At 31.4% G+C, this 22,872-nt stretch overlaps 2 protein-coding genes across 3 annotated transcripts in view; both read left to right on the top strand.

The window, feature by feature from the left end:
- Positions 1-22,872, top strand: part of LOC129914497 (cardioacceleratory peptide receptor) — a 148,659-nt gene that overhangs the window by 88,043 nt on the left and 37,744 nt on the right. For both annotated transcript variants that reach the window (XM_055993792.1, XM_055993791.1), the window contains one exon: positions 22,542-22,677. In XM_055993792.1, the coding sequence (XP_055849767.1) occupies positions 22,542-22,677 (136 nt within the window). The remainder of the gene's footprint in view (positions 1-22,541; positions 22,678-22,872) is intronic.
- LOC129914506 (uncharacterized) lies at positions 19,499-20,396 on the top strand. Its single transcript, XM_055993803.1, has 3 exons — positions 19,499-19,760; positions 19,816-19,980; positions 20,041-20,396. The coding sequence occupies exons 1-3, from the start codon at positions 19,527-19,529 to the stop codon at positions 20,215-20,217; spliced, it is 576 nt and encodes a 191-aa protein (XP_055849778.1). The 5' UTR covers positions 19,499-19,526; the 3' UTR covers positions 20,218-20,396.

The raw sequence follows: 22,872 nt of genomic DNA, 5'->3' as shown, positions 1-22,872 counted from the left end.
GAAAATTCGTCGACGTTTGACCAAACCTGGGTATTACTTTTTCGTTTCCGTTTAAGAATTTTTCTATGGTTCTACAAACGTAAACCATTTCTGGAAGACTATGTGTACTGAATGTTATTAAAAGTTCACCTATTCTTCGTTTAACGTTAAGTTTAATGAGTTCGATTATCTCTTTAACTGGTTTAGGATTTCTCAACCTCGAATTCAGTTGAATCAAACTATCATAAAAGTCGTTAAAACTTTCATTCGGTTGTTGTTTTCGGTCGGACATTTTTCGCGAAAGTTCTGTGTCTGTTTCTAGACTGCGATATTGCTCCAGGAGAGCAAATCTGAGTGTTGTCCAATTAACTCCTTTATTACCTTTTAAATATGTCCAATACCAAGTTTGAACGTTTCCCTTCAGAAGGTGATGAAAATTCTTAACTACTTCTTGCCAAGTAGCGTTATAACCAGTTTTGACTATATCTAGTCTAAATAAAAAATCATCGACTGTGATTTCTTCGTTATCAAATTTAACTCCCCATTTTTCATAATGTGGATATTTGGTAATAACATTAGAAGGGGAAGGAGAAGGAGCTAGGTTCAAAATTGGGTCGGTGGAGACTGGAGGAGAATCCTGAAGATTCATACTACTCAATTGAGCAAGAAAATTGTCCACATTCGATCCGCGAGTCATATTGACAGGATAAACAATTTCATTTGGATCATCAAACCTTTTATTCACACTAGGTGGTACCTGTGAAACTGGTTCAGTTTGTCTAATATTGGCTGCATTATTATTGTAATTATTACTTGCAGTCGGTTGAGTTGGAGCTGAACCTGTTAAGGTTCGAAAGAGCGCTTCCATCCTATCCATGATGAAAGCTTGATTTTCAGCTAACTTTTCCTGTAAGAAACGTCGATCTTCAGTGTGTTTCAAACCTACTGTAGCTGAAACCACTTCTTTTATGTAATTTTCAAACTGTTCAGCCTCTCTAGAAACGTTGCCTTCGTGTACACTTTCATTCTCTTCTTGTGGATCGTTAACCTGCCCTACATTATTAACTTCTTCAGCATTATTATTTCCCTCATTGCGTTCTACTTGCTCACGGTTGGCTAATGAATCATTTGCTTCAGCCATATTGTTTAAAACTGGTGAGCTTCTTGTCCTATTTGAACCACTGGCACTATTTCTATTGAAGTTGTAATAACTTCTTTTTGGAGGGCGACCACGACCTCTTCCACTCATTCAGAAAAGATTGTATAATAATATTCAAAATCAAAATAAAAATACGATGTTTTTAGTAAACAAAATGTTTTTTTTTTTTCAAAATCAAAAACAATACGATGTTTTTCAAAAAAAAATAATAGAAAAAAAAACTAATAATAGAAAAATTGTATAAAAATAATAATCCAATAAAAAAAAATAAAAAATATCTATCAATATTTGTTTATAATCAAACTTCCATATAATTCATAAGGATGTGAGTTAAGAGTTAGGGTTGAGAACCTTCAGCGACCTAAAAAAGAATTATTTACATAAATGAATGTATGACGGTTTTGGGAAGATTTTGTTTTCCAATATTAAATGTTTTTATAATCCAAATGAAGAAAATCCTATGGAGCCACATCTGCGAAAGTCAAGTTACCTATACATTGACAAACCGGATAGCGGAATAAAGGACTAAAAAAAAAACATTTAACTAATTTTTGTTTTATTTACGGACTTGTATGTAGTTTGTTTTACTCTTCCTCGAAAAATAAACGCTTTTGCTTCAGACCTAGATCAGGAAAATGTCTACTTATCCATCGGTCAAAAACTATTCATTCTGAGTACTTTCTGAAAGGCGCAATAAGATTTATCATGTTTGTCCCTAGAAATTCTGTGCAACTAACCCATAAAAAGAATTCGTCATTCTTATGTTGGACACGGAAAATCTAAAATACAGATTTCATTTAAAAAAAGATTATAAGATAAAAAAAATAATTATTACAACAGCGAAAGTTGATTGAAATGCATCTTTACTTTCCGGATAATAATTACTCAAACTCTATTAAATTAAATTTTGCATGCCTAACCAATTTTACATATAGTCAAAATTACAAATGAATTTAAGCTATTAATCAAAAAGGGTAATCAATTCGGCCCCACGTTGGGCGCCACCTGTAACGAACTTTCTTATTTAAATTAAATCAATAATTCATTCTATAGTTTTTGTTTAAATAACAAGTATACACCAGAGTGAACTGCCTGTAAAATCCCTTATTCAAACCCTCATATAAATTTAAATCGCAAAATCTTAAAAGAAAATGAAATAAATAATAATGGGATCACCACACGTATAGTTTAATCGACAATTCTACCCTAGCATAAAATCTCTTTCAATCTCAATCTTCTTTGAATCGAACGGCTAGAGGTCGTTTAGACCATTAAAGTTGAGCTATAAAAGAGTTGTCCACTTTCTTAGTAACGGGTAGGCCTGCTAGTCCACGCACATCCTAGCTCGCCGGAGGGGTGGGATCTTGTTACTGAAAAATGGACGGTGTTACGTTTTTATTTCAGGCCTGTAAAATTCGAAGATGGAATTCGAAAAAAAATTAAATATTATATAGAGATGTGGAACCCGAATGTTAATTTACCCTGAGAATAGCTTGTCATACTTGTGGAGAACATAGGTGATCGTGTTCTCTGAGCTATACCCTCCCCTTGCATCTAAAGAAAAGGAAAATTCTTATCTCGATGCACCTTGGTCATTGCGAACGCTCATTATACCGCCATGACCCCTATGACGAAACAAAAATTTTATAGTTTTAAAACATCCTGTTGAAGGTCTTACTCAACCAAGCTTCTTATCTCACATCCTTATTTAAATTTCTTAATAACTCATCATTTTAATTGCATATAAAGTTGAATGTCGCTTTATAAAAAGAAATGTTCATCTTTAACTTAGTAAAATAAATTCATTTGAAACCTACTATATCAAACACAAACAATGGCTTGAATTTCATCAATTCGAGAACGTTTACACTCAAGTTTAGGTTTACGACGATTTCCATAAAAAAAATTTATTTTTTTTTTTGTGTTGATAATTTATATTTTTAATTATTCGTAGATAGTAGCGTACAACAATTCAAATTTTTTTTTATCCACTTATTATTAACAAAAAAAGATAATTTTAAAGGACTGGATAGGGATAAGGATTAGAGTAGAATCAGTTATAGAAAAAAAAAGAAATTAATTACGCTTTTACACCTCTTTGGTATGAACTCTTTCGTCTAAAAATTTTAAATTTTGTTTCTTTTCTTTGGTTTTGTTGTTTTGTATGGTTACAACTTTTTATAACCATATATAATTCACTGATGTTCAATATAAGAATATAATCTCTTTAAAATTATCAAGGTAGGTACTTACTACTTCATTGAGCTTACTGCGACTCCTGGTGAAAACGGTGCACTGTTTTGACTGGATTCGCTGGCCTTTTAATTAGTCTGTAGGGTTTTTAAAAATTATATTTTTATATATTTGTACATCATAGTATTATATTTAGGAAATTTACTTAGCTTTTGTTTTTTAATTTCTTTCTTTTTGATTTATCGCAAAATTGGATGTCTGAGTGAGGAAAGGTTGGATGGGAGCAAATTTCAGGAGAGGACAAAATTGGTTGTGGAGAGGAGAGTTTACTTCGGAATTGTTGGGTGATGTTGTCGATTGGTTTGACCGATCGTGTATGTCTAGATTGATCTTTTTTTCTCTACTTGTTGTTGATTTAATTTCTCTGTGGTTTTTTTTTTCTCAAGTGTGTTTCGTGTGTACTTGTCGTTTGAAGATTTTTTGTGATTGAGGTTAGCCTTGAATTTAGCTTAAAGTAAGCCGACTCCACCTGCGTGGCCTTGGACGTCGACGCTTTGTGTGTCCGAATCTCTCGCTCTTTCTCTCGCTATTATCTGATAACGATAAACAGAGCGAATACATCGAGATGAATAAAACAAAAAAACAAGATAAAAAAAATAAAGAATCAGATTCTTACCTTAAGTGGAATTTCACCTTTTTTTTATGATTCGAAGAGACTCTCTTTTTTGTATTTATTGTTTTTTTTTTTTTCTTTATTAAAGTTTTTCAACTTGTCTTGTTATTTGGTTTAGTTGTTTCCCCTTTTTTTAAGGGTTGATTTATATTATCCCACAGATATTAGGAGAATAGTATAACTATGTATTTATAAACGTTTTAGCTTCTAATAATTTATAATTAGTTAGAATTTTATGAAACTCGATGGAGCGGCTTATGTAACTTTTGGCTAATCGCTTTCCTTTTTATTTAAGTTAAGTAAGAGGCGCGTAAACTTTTTTCTTTAATTTCTAAAAAAAAGGAAAGTTATAAAAAAAAACTATAGTAATCTAATAAGAAGGGAGACTGTACTTTTTTTGCTTCACTACAAAACCACGGTTTTAACTTAATATTTTTGTTGGACGGTTAAGTTTAAGTCCTTTTCGCTTACGAGATCTGCGTCAACTAATTCTTATCGAGCGAAAGTTTTTGTCATTAGCTTACTTAAACTCTTAAAATAGCAAAAAAAAGTTAATCCCCTATGTACTATATGTATGTACGGTAAGACAGATCACTGCACTGCAGAGGTCCATTTCTTTCCATTCCACTGCGGTACATATCGTCGTTTTTATAATTTGTTTTATTCTTTGCAATACAAACATGCATATCAAAAAAATCTATGTTTTTCTAACGAGTTATAGGTCAGTCCCAGTGTTAAGGGATGTGGGTTTTTTTTTTATGGTAAAGAGAGATGTTTATTTCTTTTAACTTATGCGAAAAGAAACAAACTTAAGATTTTTGTTTGGTGAAAAAAAAATAGTTCCCTACAATGGAGTAAACAGTATCCTTATCCACTTTCTGCTAATTCATTTATTAATAAAGAGTTACAAAGAATGTTAAAAGATGGAATAATTCAGCCATCAAAGAGCCCTTATAACTCACCAGTTTGGGTAGTTTCTAAAAAAGGAACAAACGAAGACGGTTCTCCAAAAATGAGACTCGTCATTGATTTTAAAAAAATCAACGAGCATACAATTTCCGATAAATATCCCATACCAGATAGTAATGTAATACTATCAAATTTAGGAAAAGCAAAGTACTTTTCCACAATTGATTTAGAATCAGGATTTCATCAAATAAAGATGAATACAGCAGACATAGAAAAAACGTCATTTTCAGTAAATAACGGGAAATATGAATTCCTCAGAATGCCATTTGGACTAAAAAACGCTCCAGGCATATTTCAAAGAGCTATGGACAATATTTTAAGGGATTACGTAGGAAAAATATTTCATGTTTACATAGACGATATAATCGTATATTCAAATAATATACATGAACATGAACAACATTTAGAAAAAATAATAGATGTTTTAAAAAATGCAAACATGAAAATTTCATTAGAAAAATCCACATTTTATAAGAAAGAAGTAGAATTTTTAGGCTATGTAGTAGGGCACGGAATTATTAAAACAGACCCCAGGAAATAGAATCTATTCAAAATTTTCCTCTTCCAAAAACTTTGAGACCATTAAGAAGTTTCCTAGGATTAACAGGTTATTATAGAAAGTTCATTAAAAATTACGCAAAAGTAGCGAAGCCTCTTACTAAACACTTAACGGGAGAAAATGGAAAAGTATCCCAATATGTTTCTAAAAAAACAAAAGTATATTTAGATCAAGAGGGAATCAAAGCATTCCAAGAATTAAAAAACTACTTAATGAACGAAGTAAAATTAGCTCAACCTGACTTTAATAAAAAATTTGTCTTAACGACTGACGCGTCAAACGATGCTGTAGGTGGAGTATTATCACAGGATGATAAACCCATCATTTTTATATCTAAAACATTAGATCCAACTGAAAAAAATTATGCAACAAACGAAAAAGAATTATATGCCATAGTGTGGGCACTCAAAACTCTACGAAATTACCTTTACGATGTGTCTGATTTAGAAATACATACAGATCATCAACCTCTTACATATGCAGTTTCCCAGCGAAACCCTAACACAAAAATGAAGCGTTGGCACAATTTTGTAGAAGAATATGCTCCAAAGATAATATACAAACCAGGAAAGACAAACGTTGTAGCTGATGCCCTTTCAAGGCAAAATTTAAAGCAGATAACTGATAATAGTTCCTCAACGGACGCAACAATACATTCAGCGGAAAGCAGTGATAATACTGTCATCAATGAAACGAATAAACCATTAAACGACTTTCGTCAACAAATTCTATTAGCCAAAGCTAAATTTACAATTCATGAAAAAATTCAAAATTTTCCAAATAGATTACGTCATATTATTGAATATGATACCCCCGAAAATTTAATTGTAATACTAAAAGAATATTTAAGACCAGGAGTCGTAGCTATACATTGCACACCTGAAGATCTTTACGAAATAAAAAAGATAATTTTAGAGACATTCAATAATAAGATTCTTTACACAAAAATATTCCCAAATGATGTATGTAACAAAGAGGATCAAAGTGCAATCATACAACAAACTCATACACGAGCGCACAGAAACTATAGAGAGAACATTAAACAAATATATGACATTTATTATTGGCCAAATATGCGAAAACAGTTTAAAGAATTTACGAGAAACTGTGAAATTTGTAATAAACTTAAATACGATAGGCATCCAAAGTTAATACCAATTGGAGAGGCTCCAATTCCAAAGAAAGAGGGGGAATTTCTCCATATAGACATTTTTTCAGCGCAGCAAATAAAATACTTAACGTGTATTGATGCATATTCAAAATTCTTAACAGTAAAACTCTTAGAGAATAAAACTAACTTAGAAAATAAAGTTTTGGAAGTTTTACAAATGTATCCCAATTGTAAGAAGATTACACTAGATAACGAAAGAGGATTTCAATCCATGGTCTTTAAGAATCTAATGAGTAGATTAAACATTGAACTTTTCTTCTGTGACCCAGGTCATAGTTCAACAAATGGACAAGTTGAAAGAATACATTCAACTTTAGCAGAAATAACCAAATGCATAAAAGATGAGTATGAAATCATAGATACAACAGAAGCTTTACTTAGAGCAGTACAACAGTACAACCAAACAATTCATTCTGTAACGAATATGAAACCATTTGAAATTTTGTTTAATAAATCAAACCATAGTAATATCCCAGAGAAATTAAAAGAAGCGCAAAATAAAATGCTTAAGTATAATAACAAAAAAAAGGAAATGAGAAATTTTAAACCTAAGGAAGTAGTATATGAAAAGATTTTGCAGTTTAAGAATCATATAATTAAACGGCGAGCATAGTTTTTGTGGTACAAATTACCGGGCCCCCAAAAACCGAAGGGGCAGAAATTATACACGGAACGAAAGAGAATGACGCGTAGATGTGCAGAATCACATTTTTTTTTACTTTTTATTAACCGAAATAACGAAATTAAACAAATTAAAATTCGATACAAAATAAAAAAAAAACAAAACAAAAACAACTGGAATTCTATTGGAAAATTTCCAATCGACTGGAATGAAATGTCATTCATGACTGAATGAATAAATGAAAGCATTCAGCGAAAATCAAAAAACATTAAGGTGGGTTCACATTGGTGCGTTGTTTTAAGATCGCACGTAAGCTATGGTTAACTTTCATTGTTTTAGTTATCTAAGTTTAGAAAGTAAGATGTTTGTTTTATTACCATGAATTTTTTGTTAAAATCGAATTCTATTAAAATCAAGTCTATTACTTTTGTAAACACTTTTGATACCAATGAAATCTATTTGTGTCCTTTTCTCTCTTGAAAGAACATAAGAATTTGTCAGCAATTACATGAAGCCTCAAGAGGCGCGACTCTTTTTAAACATAATGAGTGCAAAAGAGAAAAAAGATGAAAGAAAAAATTATCCGACCGGAGAGTCGTGGGTCGTGAGTCCGAGACTCTTTTTTGACGTTTCTTTTTCCACTTTTTCTTTTTTCAACATTCCCTCACATTTCTTTTTGCTTCTTGGTGGAATACAACAACAACAAATTTTAATTCAAAAGATAAATGTCAAATTTGAGTCCTTGACTCAAGAGGCATCGTGTAATAGTACGCGCCTCACAGAATGATTACACACCCGACAAACAATTTTGGTTCTATAAAGCTTTACAGATGCAATTGTTGCTTCTTTAAAGCATTATAGAAGCAAAATTGTTAGTTAGGGCAGCCACACAAAAAAATATAAAAGTTCTGACCTGGGATTGCGACTAAATTTTTCATATAGTTTTTGGGTCGCTGAAACCGAATCCGAATTCCGTTTTGCTCCATCACGTCAGGTTTTCGAGATAACCTCATAAAATGTCACGAAAACAAAAAATTTGTTTCTCTGATCTGGATGTGCGAATATGTTAATCATATAGTTTTTGGATCACTGAATCCAGATTCGAAGTCAATTTCGCCCTATCACGTCAGGTTTCTGGGATATCCTCAAAAAAATGTCAAAACCACAAAAACAAAAGTTTTTACCTGGGGTTGCTACTAAATTTTCATATAGTTTTTGGGTCGCTGAAACCGAATCCGAAGTCTATTTTGGCGTATCACGTCAGGTTTTTGAAATATCCTCAAAAAATGTCTAAACTCAAAAAAAAAGTTCTTATCTGACATTTTTTGAGGATATCTCAAAAACCTGACATGATACGGAAAAATAGAGTTCGAATTCGGTTTAAGCAACCCAAAAACTATATGAAAAACTTAGACGCAACCCCAAATAAGAAATTTAGTTTTTTTGGTTTTGACATTTTTTGAGGATATCTCAGAAACCTGACGTGATAGGTCAAAATTGACTTCAAATCTGGATTCAGTGATCCAAAAACTATATGATTTACATATTCGCATATCCAGATCAGTGAAAAAAATTTTTTGTTTTCGTGACATTTTTTTAGGTTATCTCGAAAACCTGACGTGATGGGGCAAAACGGACTCCAGATTCGGTTTCAGCGACCCAAAAATTATATGAAAAACTTAGTCGCAACCCCAGGTCAGAACTTTTTTTTTTTTGTGGGTGTGTTATACTATGTTTCCACCTAGCCTAAATCCGAGATTTAGCTAAGTAGATTTAGAGTAAATCTCGAGATTTATTTTAAATCTACTTCGCTAAATCTCAAATTTGGGTTCAGCTTCCCTAAATCTAAAGTTTTCACCTACTTTCAATACGAGATTAAGAATAAAACTCGAGATTTATTCTAAATCTACTTAGCTAAATCTCGGATTTAGGGTAGGTGGAAGTATTATCAAAAGAAATTTCGAAAAAAGAGTCAAGCCTCTTGAGGCTTCATGTAATAGCTGACTTTGACAGTTCCTTTACCATTTTACCAAGTTTTCACTTTTAGACGTTTACATTTTTGCATAAAAGGCACTAATATTTTATCGCCGCATGGCAAAGCGTTTTTCTTATGAGGTTCAGGGAAAACTAACAAAAACGTCTTTTTTGTTCCTTATCTACAATAACCTAAAAAGTGAAAAAAAAAGGGAAATTTACAAAATTAAATTTTTTTTTATTTCTTTCTAGCGCTATTTGTTTTTGTTTATTAAAGCAAAAAATAAGCTTTTTGCATCATTAAGAAAAACTGTCAAAAAATGAATTTGAAAATTTTGTAAAAAAGAGTTAAGGTATAACTACAACGGCCACTTTTTGCAAAAAGTCAAAAAGTGAACATTTTCAAACTCATTTTGTGACAGTTTTTCCCATCACAAAATTAAAAATATTGATGCAGAAAGCTTATTTTTTGGTTTAAAAAACAATTTTTGTAGTTTTTTTCTAAAAAAAATAGCGCTAGAAAGAAATAAAAATTTTTTAATTTTGTAAATTTCCCACTTTTTTACTTTTTAGGCCATTGTAGTTATGCCTTTAACAAATTGTTTTTATACAAAAAAAATATGGTTTTCGCATTTTTTGTTTTAATTTTCTAGCCCGAAGAACCATACAAAAATGCGTTTGAAAATTGTCACTTTTGTACTTTTTCACTTTTTGAGCCAATGTAGTTAAAAGCCACTTAATGCAAAAAGTCAGTAAGTCAACATTTTCAAACTCATTTTGTGATAGTTTTTTCGACCAAAAATTAAAAATAATGATGCAGAAAGCTTATTTTTTGGTTTGAAAAACAATTTTTGTAGTTTTTTCCAAAAACAAATGGAGATTGAAAAGAAATAAATTTATTTTACTTTTTTAAATTTCCCACTTTTTCACTTTTTAGGTCATTGTAGTTAAGCCTCAAGGCTTTAAAAGTATAACTACAACGGCAACTTTTTGCAAAAAGTCAAAAAGTGATAGATTCAAACTCATTTTATGACAGTTTTTACGACGACAAAATAAAAAATAATGATGCAAAAAGCTTATTTTTTGGTTTCAAAAAAAATGTTTGGTAGTTTTTTCCAAAAATTAAAAAAAAAACAAATATTGCTAGAATGAAATAAAAAAAAAATTTAATTTTGTAATTTTCCCACTTTTTCACTTTTTAGGTCATTGCAGTTATGGTTTTAACATAAAAAAATAAAAAAAAACGTTGTTGTGCGACGCAGTTGTCGTGGTAATGACTTAAGAATTGATTTGTTTGATTAAAAAATGTCGCTTCTCACCACATAGTACCACGGATTACCTTTTTACTACTGTATATTATGAAGATCTACACCTGAACATACCTTTAATAAATGTGAACATATCTTTAATCATTATTAAGTGTCTGAACGCATTCATTAAAATTTTCCTGGAAGATTTGACATTTCTCAAACGTCAAGCTGAAAGTTTTCTTCGTATTGTTAATTTGAGAACACCAACTTCAAATAAAGAGTAAATTCTAATTGAATATCGTTTTTTTTATTGCGGAAAAATATAAAATAAATAAAAAAAAACCATTTGCGATCAAAATATATTTTTTCCTGGCATAGTTATTGTGAAAAAGTCAAATTACTGTGACTTTTCTTCCCGTGATTGTCTTCAGGATATTTTGTCTCTGTAAAACGACAGCATACGGCCAAAATAATTAACTTTCTACTTCATCTTCACTCGGATCTTAATAATATCTGCAATTTCCTATTGATTTTGATTTAATTGAATTTATATTACCGAAGAAAATAAACAAAATTATTGATCAAAGGAATCTCTGGTTTTATTTTGCAGAAGTTGTTTTGATTTCAGATTGACGTACGTGTTAAAATTGTTGTCAAAGGACACATACACAATCGCAAAAAGAACTCGGTCTGTTTTCATGTTCCTACAAGCTAAATGAAAAAAAAATGGTGTGAATGACAAATTTGAGTGAAGTTGGTGGAGGTTGAATGATTGACGGATGGAATTTGAACGAATGGAACATGAAACAGGTTGAATTGAATTGAAATGCAAGGTGCAAACACAATGCCCTTAAGGAGATTACACTTTGCATTTTCTTTTTCGATACTTTTTTTACGTAGTTGAGCGTAGTTAAAACGTAGTTCAACAATATCTAAATCAGGCTTAAAATATATCTAAAAGTAGGTATATTATATATTCCTGTGTAAAAAGTGTAGTTAATCGTAAGAAAACAACAACAAATACTATAAAAAATAAAGAAACTATTTTGGTATTATTGTGTTCAAAATTGTTGCAAATAAAAAAAAATAAAGAAATTGGCACTCGAATTTCGAGGGCTGGGTTGGCTAGTAAAAATAAAATGATCAACAGTTATAAAAAACAAGTAGTAAAAGAAGATTTAGGAAATAAGGTTAGAGTAGGAAAGAGAATAATTCATAAAGATAATATTAAAAGTTAAATTTATATTTCTATTTCAGAAAATGGAAACACTATTTATATTAATGACATTGATAGCAATTGGAACATGCGATATAGTTGACTACACGAGAGAAAACTATTTACTACTAGAGAATGGTAATGCAGCTCTGTATAATGATTACGGAACTATTTTTCATATAACACATATTACTTACATTGAAAAATTACTAAAAGAAACCGAACTTGAAATAGAAAAGAACTATTACAAAAATGTAAATTTTGACAATGTTGTGACATATTTAATGCTAGTAAGGATACAGATATTACAATTATAAAAACATTATTAGGACAACTACGAATGACAAATAGATATAGACGAGGTATTGACGAAATAGGAAAAATTTGGAAATGGATTTCAGGTTCACCTGACCACGATGACTTAATATTAATAAACAACAAACTATCAGAACTCGTTACAAACAATAATAAACAATTTGTAACAAACTCAGAAATATTTGATGCAATAAAAAAACTCTCTGAATCATTACATACAATAGAAAACGATGTACAACTTAGACTAGCAAGAGAACGAGATAAATTAATTGTAATAGAATTACAGAATGTGGTACAAACCATAGCATTGGCAAAATTAGGAACATTAAATCCTGCAATATTAAACTTACATGACATAAGGGAAATAACGAGACATGAACATGGAAGTATGACTATAACAGACTTAATAGATGTATCTAAATTTAAAATAATTCAAAATAAAGATGTAATTGTTATTCTAATTAAATACCCAATTGTAAACAAAAACTGTAAGCTTTACGAAGCAAGGGCCATAAGCCAAACAGATGGAAAATTAATAATAAATAAGGAAATTGCTAAATGTAACAAGGATTACATAAATGTGAATCAATGTAAAATAGAATTAAGATACAATTTTTGTAAATTAAATTTGAATAATACATGTTTATCAAATTTGTTAAATAATCAGAAAGCTAAATGCAATAAGATAAAAGAAAAAAATGTTAACTTAGAAGTAATTAAAGATGGTTCAATTTTAATATCCGGAGAACATGTGGTCGACAACACAACAATAAATGGAGTATACCTAATTACATTCGAAAACTATACAACAATAGATGGAGTAGTTTATGAGAATCCAACATACGAAATACAAAATTATTTAAGAACGTACACCATAGATAAATATGAAATAGAAAACTATTTCGAATCATTGAATGAAGAACTTAAATTTGAAAACATAAATTTGATTGAATTTCTACAAGACGAAGCCGTCAATAGTCCTATCATTACGTCATTTACATTAAAGATCATCATTATAGCCACAGCCTTATGCGTCATCTATTATTTGAAGATGAGATCACCAAATCAAATACAATTGCAAAATCAACAGGAAATCCGTTTTAACAATATTATGAAAAAAATAGCAGATCTAACTGAAGAACGGGGCGTTCTTCCTAAAGAAGGAGGGGAGTTAAGGTCCGATGTTTACATATACCCCAAACGTCAAATTAAGAATATTTGAATCAACCAATAAGCCTGCTAAACTTCTCTACAATATAGTAAACATCATATCAATAGAGCATCCGGCCAATGATGCAATCCAAAGTTATAACCTAAACAAGTACGATCACAATCATGCAGGTAATCAATACCCCTGGGATGCAGTGTTCCAGATTCCAGTTGATGAGATCACCATCTCCCACCATAAAGTTAGATATAAGAAAACACTTGAAATGTATTTTAGTCTTAAGTCTGATATTGTACCCGTTAGTGCTAAGTAACCCTTGTTCGGTTTAATTTTTAATAAAGACATTTTTTTAAAACTTACAATGTGTAAGTAATAAATTAATTTAGCATAAGACTTGAAAAATAATTAATATGTCAAGAAAATAGTACCTAATATTCAACAAATTAATCGGGAATTCGTTTTGCAAAATATTTTAAAAGCTTCATTTATTTGTTTGAAAATAAATAAAAAATTAATTTCAGAAAACGAAAAAATTTAAATGAAAAATAATAATAAACAATGATTGAGTGTATCTTTGACATGTGAGTATTCATGTATTAGTGCTTCTTGATTTGATTCTGATTTGAAATCAAGCAGAGAATTTCTCTTCTGAGAAGCGTTCTGGCTGTCATTTTCATGCCAATAAAACGGTTTCAGAAGTCTTCTGAATGATTCCGGACGCTTCCGGAGAGCCAATCGAAAACGACATTAGTTTGTTTTTGGGCGAATTAGCGGCGATGTTTTCCGCTTCGAGATAATACCCTCCGAGGTGACGTCGGTCGATGTGTATTGATCAAGCAATTACAGTGACACAGTATGTGTTCTGCTGTTTCTTCGTCTTCGTTGCACATTCTGCAGGTATCGTCTTGTGTAATGCCCATGGTCTTGAGGTGTTTTTTTTACTGAGCAGTGTCCAGTAAGGAAGCCTGTGGCTATGCGAATCTGACTCCTGGTGAGTTTGAGGAGTTGTTTCGTTCTGGCTTGAGAGATGTTTGGTATAAATTTCTTGGCTTGTCTGTTACCTTCCGTTTGCAACCAGTAGTGATTAGCCATATCTCTTAGCCATTTATTTATGTAATACTTTGCAGTACTTGTAACTTGTTGGGATGCCACAGAATGGTCTTGGCATCATAAATGGAGATGCGGAACCTTTTCTGGCTAGTGTGTCTACTATTTCATTTGCTGCGCGACCGTTGTGACCAGGTATCCAAATGAGTTGTACTCTGTTTGTACTGGCAAGTTGGTGAGATAAAAAATAAACACAGATACTTTTTTGATAGTTGTGTAATCTGCTCAGAGGTAAAAAAGAAAAACAAAATATTTTATTAATTTTGTTAATTATATCACAACAAAAACATTACTGTTAAAAAAAGAGAAAAGTTCTCCTATGTTGAAGTTATGCTGGCACAAAAAGTACTGATATGTAAAAGTGTACCAAGTTCTAAAGCTTGGCTTTAAATTTGTATAAATAAAATGTTTATTGTTTGCTTGTCTAAAGCCAAGCTTTAGAACTTGGTACACGTTTACATTTCAGTACTTTTTGTGCCAGCATATAACTTCAACATAGGAGAACTTGGCTCTTTTTTTAACAGTAATGTTTTTGTTGTGATTTCACTACTTTTTGCAAAGTATTGGTGTAGAACTTAAAATCTCTATAATTGATGGACATTCAGAGAAATTGGGCGGTTCCACACTAGGCTGGGTCACAAATGCATGGAGAAATTTTTTTTGCTGATTTTTTTACGGGCACAGTGATGAAAAGGTGCCAAACTGTGAATAGAACAATAATCATGCCTATTACAGAAGACGCAGTGACTCAGTCCCCGGGAATCTACTCGATCCGCAACCGAATCAAATTTCAATCTGTGAACTCCCCGGGATGAACTGTATTATCGATCCACGAAAACACACTAAACTGCTTACCGACATATGTCATTGTTGACACTTACATAGCCAAATGTCATTCTATCACTTCCGCACCGGCGGCTTCGGTAATAAGAAATCTTGTGAAAGTGACTCTCACTCCCGCCGCAGTACATCTGCGTCTTCGGTAATAGGCATGAATATAAAGTTTGGTTATAATCAGACTTTATCTTCTGCCTCCGGTTGCCCAGCCAAGTTCTCCATGAACTTTGGTCCTAAACCCTTAGGATAAAACTCAGGCCTTTTTCGAACCATTCTAACTTTTGTTTCACTAATGTCAAACATTTCAAACTCGTTTTATTTGTTAACATAGTCCAAATCAAGCTCCTCAAAAACTTTCAGCTACGTACGATTAGTAGTTTCTGAGAAAAAGGCCTTCAAAAATCGCAAAAAGAGTAGCTGATTTACTCACTAACACACTAACTAACATATGATAAAAATTATGGCAAACTTCTAGTTTTCATAGAAACTTGTTATGGTCATGGATCTTAAAGTAGGTACATACAAAAAAAAAATCGAAAAATTGACATTTTACATTCAGGGGGCGTGGTAACCGCCCACTTTGGTAGATTTAATATCAATTATAATTATAATAATTATTATTAAAAAGTATACTTCCGAACACCCTAGAATCTTGAAACTTGGAAGAATTGTAGTTAATGCAAAGGAAACATATTCAAACTAACGATTTTCTACTTTGGAGGCGTGATATCCCCTTAAAAATAATAAAAGAAAGATATAATGTTTCATAAATTAATTGACAAGTCTTAGAAAAATGTAGTTTTGGTTTTTTTTTAATTTCTCACAATCGACAAAACATTTTTGCATCCGGTTTTCTGTTTTTGCTTACAAACAAATAAGAGCATTGAATTTTGAAAACTTAAATAGTACTTAATCACATACAGTTTTGAAAAAAAAAATTTGTTTGAAATTTAAAAAAAAAAATTTTGAAAATTTTGATTTTGAAAATTAATTTTTCAAAAACTATTTTATAAAATAGCTTTATTTGAAAGCAAAATAAAAAAGAGATTTTGGGCTTGACAAAACATGTCATGTTGTTGTAGGTATAACCGTTGATTTTTAATAATATTTTAATTAATAAATTAAATCATTTTTTTAGAAAATTGCCCCTTCTGACTAAACAGGGGTGAATATTAACCCCCTCCAATACGATTTTTTTCTTGTCCCGACCCAACCTACACGCTTAACCTTTTTGGCACATCCTCCTGAATTTGCTTGTATAAGAAATGAGATAATAATAAATTAAGCAAAGCATGTGTGGTTTTTAGGCAAAAATCTGCTTTTTCAAAAATGAAACCACAATCCGGAGGCACTTAGGCTTAAAATAATGAAATGAAATTTCACTTATAAGCTAACCGAACCATTTAGCACCTTTTGATCGCTGAGCCTTTTTGAAAATCCAAAAAATTGTTTTTTGACCCACCCTATTCCACACCCCTTGTCTAAAATTCTAAAATTCTCAAATTAAATTTTTTTTTTGTTTAAACTACCAGGTCTACCATTCTACCAAATTTTAAGGTTCCACGACATTTAGAAATGCTCTACAATATTTGATGAAAATTCAGCAGAAATGGGCGGTTGCCACACCTCCTATCCAAAATTCTCAAATTTTAAATTTTTTATTTGGTATAACTTACTAACTTTACCATTCTACCAAGTTTCAAGATTCTACGATAATCACAAGTGCTCTAAAAAATTTGATAAAATTTAGTGAAAATGGGCGGTTACCACGCCCCCTGGCTAAAATTCTCAAATATAAAATTTGTTCCTTTATAGAAACCACCAGCTCTACCATTCTACCAAATTTCAAGATTCTACGATAGTCAGAAGTGCTCTTTAATAATTGATGAAAATTCGGCGAAAATGGGCGGTTACCACGCCCCCTGGCTGAAATTATCAGATTTTAAATATTTTTCTTTGTATAACCTACCAGCTCTACCATTCTACCAATTTTTAAGATTCTACGATAATCAGAAGTGCTCTATAATATTTGATGAAAATTCGGCGGAAATGGGCGGTTGCCACGCCCCCTGGCTGAAATTCTACCAAATTTCAAGATTCTACGATAGTCAGAAGTGCTCTATAATAATTAATGAACATTCGGCGAAAATTGGCGGTTACCACGCCCCCTGAATTGAAAATCTCAAATTTTTTCCTTTGTATACACCACAAGTCCTATCACCATGTAAGATTTCAAGTTTCTATGATAGCGGGAAGTTCTCCATAATTTTGATGATCTGTCAGTGAGTCAGTTACGGTTTTCGCGATTTTTGAAGTCCTATATCTCAGACACTACTCATCGTAAGAATCTGAAATTTTGTGAGAAATTTGGGTTCGGCCAGCTCAGCAAATGTAGTGAGTTTGAATATTCTGGCGTCTTTGGTGTGGAAGTTAGAGGGGGGTCAAAAATGGCCTGAGTTGTTTCCTGTAAATAAGGGTGTAGTGCCAAAGTTGCTAGTGAACTTGGCTGGCCAATGCCGTGCCCCTTCATTTTAAATAAATTATTATGAATTTTGTAATACCTACAAATTATAAGGAAAATAAAAATCGTTTTTAGTCAAATCAAAAATACCATAGGAAAAAGTATCTCCATCGATGTTTGCATCAATGAGATATAAGCTACCTTCTTACTGGCCGGATATTTGGATCCTGCGTCCTGCCTCAACTACGAAAAATAAGAAACATTAAATGAGTTCTTATATAGGGATTATGAAAACGATTTTTTCATTTATGATGACATAAAACTAAACATATGGCAGTTTTCTTTTTAAGACGACAAGGACAAACAATAATAATAATGAGAATATCATGTCAAGGACATAATAAAATTCAAATCCGGTCACACAAAGGATGAGCTATTCATGTCACGTAAATGATTTTGCTCACACAGCAGTTGGGCTGTCAATTTAAAGAACACTCTCCTTTCGTAATTTATTATTTTTCTGGATTATAGTCGATGATAAAAATAGAATCAATCGAATTTTTTTTTTCAACATTAAGGTCGGAATTTATAGTTATAAAGGGCACCAACCCATAGAATCCCTTGCGTGCGTTCCGTCGAAGTTTTCAACTGACAGCTCGATAAAATCGTCACGTTCTTATGGGAAGCGACCCATAAGCAACGGATCGGACGGAGACGGACGGATTCAACGGAAGAAGTAGCCCAACTTTCTACTTTTTCATCCGTCACGTCGTATCCTTTGACATTGGTTGTCAACAATAGATCAGTTCGATTTTCTGTTTCTGAGTGCACACCGGGGAATTTCGGAACTAAGAACTGAGTTCTTTTCATCTCCGATTTTATGAATTGTGAACTTTAATTGTATATTTGTGAAGAAAATGTAAAAAAGTAACATTTAATGATATATATAATAAATTACATCAATTAAATACTCAAATTCTGTTGTAGAGTTCTATTTTTATATGCCAAAGTCAAAGTGAAGAGCAAGTACATAGAGGAAATCTAGTCGTGCATTTTATTTTATTAAAAAAAAGAACAAAAATAATAGTTCAAGATTTCTTACATCAGAACTTCCTTTGTGCATATTCAGCGATAAAATATCGAACACACCTTGGAATTTGAAGTGAGCTGTCAAAAAGCAATCCGTCATACGACGTATTCTATGGGTCATCCCTTTCTGTCCCATCCTTCAACTTCAACGGATGGATTGACGGAACGGACGCAACGGATTCTATGGGTTGGGGCCTTAAGACTTTTCCCAAGCCCAGTAAGTTGAGAAATAACTTAAGCATTCGCTTTTTTTTTATAATTTGGTACCGGTTTTATTTTTCGGTACCTCCTGTAAATCTTGATTAAAAGATATTTAAAAATAAAGGAAATAAATGAGAGAAGAAAAATTAAAAGTTTTTTCAAGTTTTGGTTAATTAATGCTAACTGACTTTCACCTGAGAAAAATCTAAGCTTGAGCTATAGCTAATAGCTATGAATAAGGTTTTAACTTCAATGAATACAATAGTAATAATATTTTTTGATTTTTTGGACATACTATGTAACAATTGACAAGCTTAACTAATTTCGAGCTCTGAACAACACTTTAAATCGTTTTTGAAATCATTTTCACAAAAAAGTTGTATTTTCAAATACACAAAACAATTAAAAGTTGTTAATTATTAGCTTCTGAACAAGTTAAATCACAGCTATTTAAACTTGATTACAATTAGATACTAGAGCAACATGTTGGCCAGAAATTACATTTAGCAATGATGTTAATCTGAAAAATATTCTGAGTATAAATAAGTGTTTGGAGTGCCAACACGAATTGAATCGAACAATCATGTTCACAGTACAACTTTGTACAGTTTTAATTGGAATCCTTAACATTGCAGAAGCTTTGGATTATAATTTTTTAGTGCCAGAAGAAGGAGCAGTTGCTTGTGATGGAAGTGAGGATAAATTTTTGGATGCGTTCTTCGATTTATCAAACATTAATTGGAAATATTTTGATGACGAGACGATTATTTTAAATGGATATGTAACTTACTTGAAAGAAATTGATGCAAGTTTGCACGTAATTAATTTTTTAACAACAGTTTAAATATCTGTGGCAGTAATATCTACTTTAGCTCCATATTCAAGTCCAAAGGTATGACAGCGGTCGATGGATTGAAACTCCTTATCAAAATGATCGGCAAGATGTATGCACTACATTATTTGACAAAAACGAGATGTGGTATGAATTTGTTAAGGAATTGGAGGAAAATTCTAAGTCATGTCCACCGGAAAAAGGTGTAAGTAAAGTAGTAAAAGTTATTGCGATTGATTTTTTTTAATATTTGTTTTCCGCGTAGACAAGATATGACTTCAAGGAAAAGAAAGTTTCGACACTAATAAAAGATCTACCTCCGGGCTTAGATGGTACTTATAGAGCTCTTATAAAATTATTTATTGCGGACGACTTAATTTTTTGTATGAATGTCGAAGGAGATTTGGTAAAAAAGTCCGTAGATAATAAGACGATTGGTTAATATAAATCTTTATTTTTTGCCGCAAATTTCTATAATGTTAGACAAAAAAGGAAGACAATGACAATGAATAAGATGAAATATTAAAAATAGACGTCCGAGATACTGGAGTGGTGTCATCTAAGGTGAAAGTTCACAATAAATAGTAATATGTATTATTAAAGATTTTTTTTAAATTGAATGTAATCAATCGGTTATGTAAATATACACATTTTAATAATGTTATACGTCTTTTTTTTATTCAAAGGACTAAAAATTAGATTTAGAAGCAATTTCGTGTAAGCTGGGCTTAACTTAGCCCCTCGGTTAAGGTGTCCTTGTATTAAACAAGTAAATTGCTTAGCCCCCGCTGCGTTTTTTGTCCAATTAAGCCCAGTCGTAATAAAGAAAACACATAAAAGTAGTTACTACTACCTACTATTACTACATATAAGTGCTAAATTTCAATTTTTTTAAATTTATTTTGATACATACATACATAGTTAGTACCTATTTGGTTGAAAACTAAAATTGATGTCAGTTGGAGCTGCTGTGGGGCGAGAAAAAATTTCAAAGTAGATAGAAATAAGTAAATCAGCAAAACTCGTATCATTTTGGCAGACCAAAGCCTTATTTTGCCCTGAATTGTTTTTCCCATTTTTTATTTAAGAAACTCGGAGAATTTTTTGATCGCAGGTATTTGTTTTCAACTTTATGAGCCTATGGATATGGAACTTAGGAACGGTAATCATTTGAAATAGTCTTGGTTGTTTATGTATTTTATTTATGGCGTTTTCGATTGGCAGTCCGGAAGCGTCCGGAATCATTCTGAAAAAATTTTATTCACACAAAACTGTCAGTTTTGTACGAATAAAACGCTTTCAGAATGATTCCAGACGCTTCCGGACTGCCAATCGAAAACGCCATTACTAAACGTATCCTATTTTAGAAATATTTTTGAAAAAACATATTTTTTAATCCTAGTGTTTTTTTTTTTGAAAACTTTGTTTTACCATTATAGGTACTACGACTTTTCTTTGAATGTCTGAAAAATGGTTATCTGAAAATTATATACTATGAATAAATGGCTTAAAAAATAGTGACCAGTAGATTCTAAATTTTCTAAAAATTTAAAGAGTGTCAAAAAAGAGCAAGAAATTTGGTTCACTTAATAAAGGCAGTTTTAAAGTTTATATAAATCAAATAATAAGAAATTCATTAAAAATGTTGGCTTAGAACAAATAGATTCATTGAGAAAACGAAAAATTTTAACCGAAAAGGAAAAAAACGTTTACCAGTTGGAAAGGTCATTGCAAGTGGGCTTGAGTGGTGTAAAATTTCTATTCTAAAATTATTTTACATACTCCAAACGACAACAATAAGAAGGCAGAATATTTTGTGAAATTCGTTAAATGAAAATTCTTTGAGCTTCCAGCTGCAGCCAATCCCCAATCCCTAAAATGACAACTTAAATTTTCATCTAGTGTATGTCACTGTCATTAGTTTTAGCTAAATCTCTCTCTTTTTTCATGTACAAAATTATAAATCAATTGCAACAGAACAACAACATTTTTTTTTACTTCGCCCTTTTAAACGAAAATTAGTAATGGCATAATGCCTTACACAACCGTAATAATAATTTCTGTACAAAAAAAAAATAAAATAAAAATAGTTTTCAGCGTTCTAAGGAATTAGTGACAAATTTGTGAGAATTTTCATCGGTCATAATCATGTGGCCACCTACTGTAAGATTATTTTTTAAATGCTACTGCTTGCTTCTTTTTCTACAAAATGAACATGATGGACTGAAAATCCACAGCCATTAGGCGTGTTTTTTTGGCAAAGCTATCCGCAGTAGGATTTCCCAAATATCAACACTGAACAAAGATGTATATGCAGGCACCAAAAGAAAGGAAAACGTAAACTTATACATTTCGTCAAAATTGTATCCGCAGCTTGGTTTAGCTTTTATTCTTTTCAGCAGCTCCGTGTTGTTTTTGTAATGCATGTTTGTACACGTAGACGCCAACTGCGGATACGGATAGCAGTGCCAAAAAAACACAGCTATTGTGTTTTTTACCGACTTCCGAAAAGGAAGTTTTAATTTCCCCAAGGTTTAAAAATTTATACTTCCTAAAATTGTTTAATAGTAGGTTATAGCTATTAAATTTATTTCTAAGAATTTGCTTTAACTGTCATTTAAATGGTTTAATAGTAGGTTATAGCTATTAAATTTATTTCTAAGAATTTGCTTTAACTTATCATATAAGACTTATCGTTATCATATTAAAACTGTCATTTAAATTTATTTAAAAATATAATGTTTGTTTCTTAAATGTTATTTTCAGACCGAACAGTTTGCCGTCCTTTGGATTCTATTTGCCGTAATCGTCCTCGGTAACACTTCAGTTTTAGTTGCAATGTTTCTCAATAAAAATCGAAAGTCCCGAATGAATTTCTTCATAAAACAGTTAGCTCTGGCGGGTAAGAAATGTTTTGTTTATACACCTGCACAAAAAAATCATATATAAATAATACCTATTAAAATATTTTGTTGCAAATTTTGGAATTTTTTGGAATTTTTTTAGCAAGTGTTAATCAATATTTAAAAAAAAAATGTCCCATTTTCAAAAATTTCATAGTTCAATTTTTTTTTTTTGTTTTATTCCAAAATTTTAC

The sequence above is a fragment of the Episyrphus balteatus genome, chromosome 3 (assembly GCF_945859705.1).
Source record: "Episyrphus balteatus chromosome 3, idEpiBalt1.1, whole genome shotgun sequence".
NCBI lineage: Eukaryota > Metazoa > Arthropoda > Insecta > Diptera > Syrphidae > Episyrphus > Episyrphus balteatus.
Note: the sequence above shows the minus strand (reverse complement) of the source record. Positions and strands in the feature narration are given on the sequence as shown.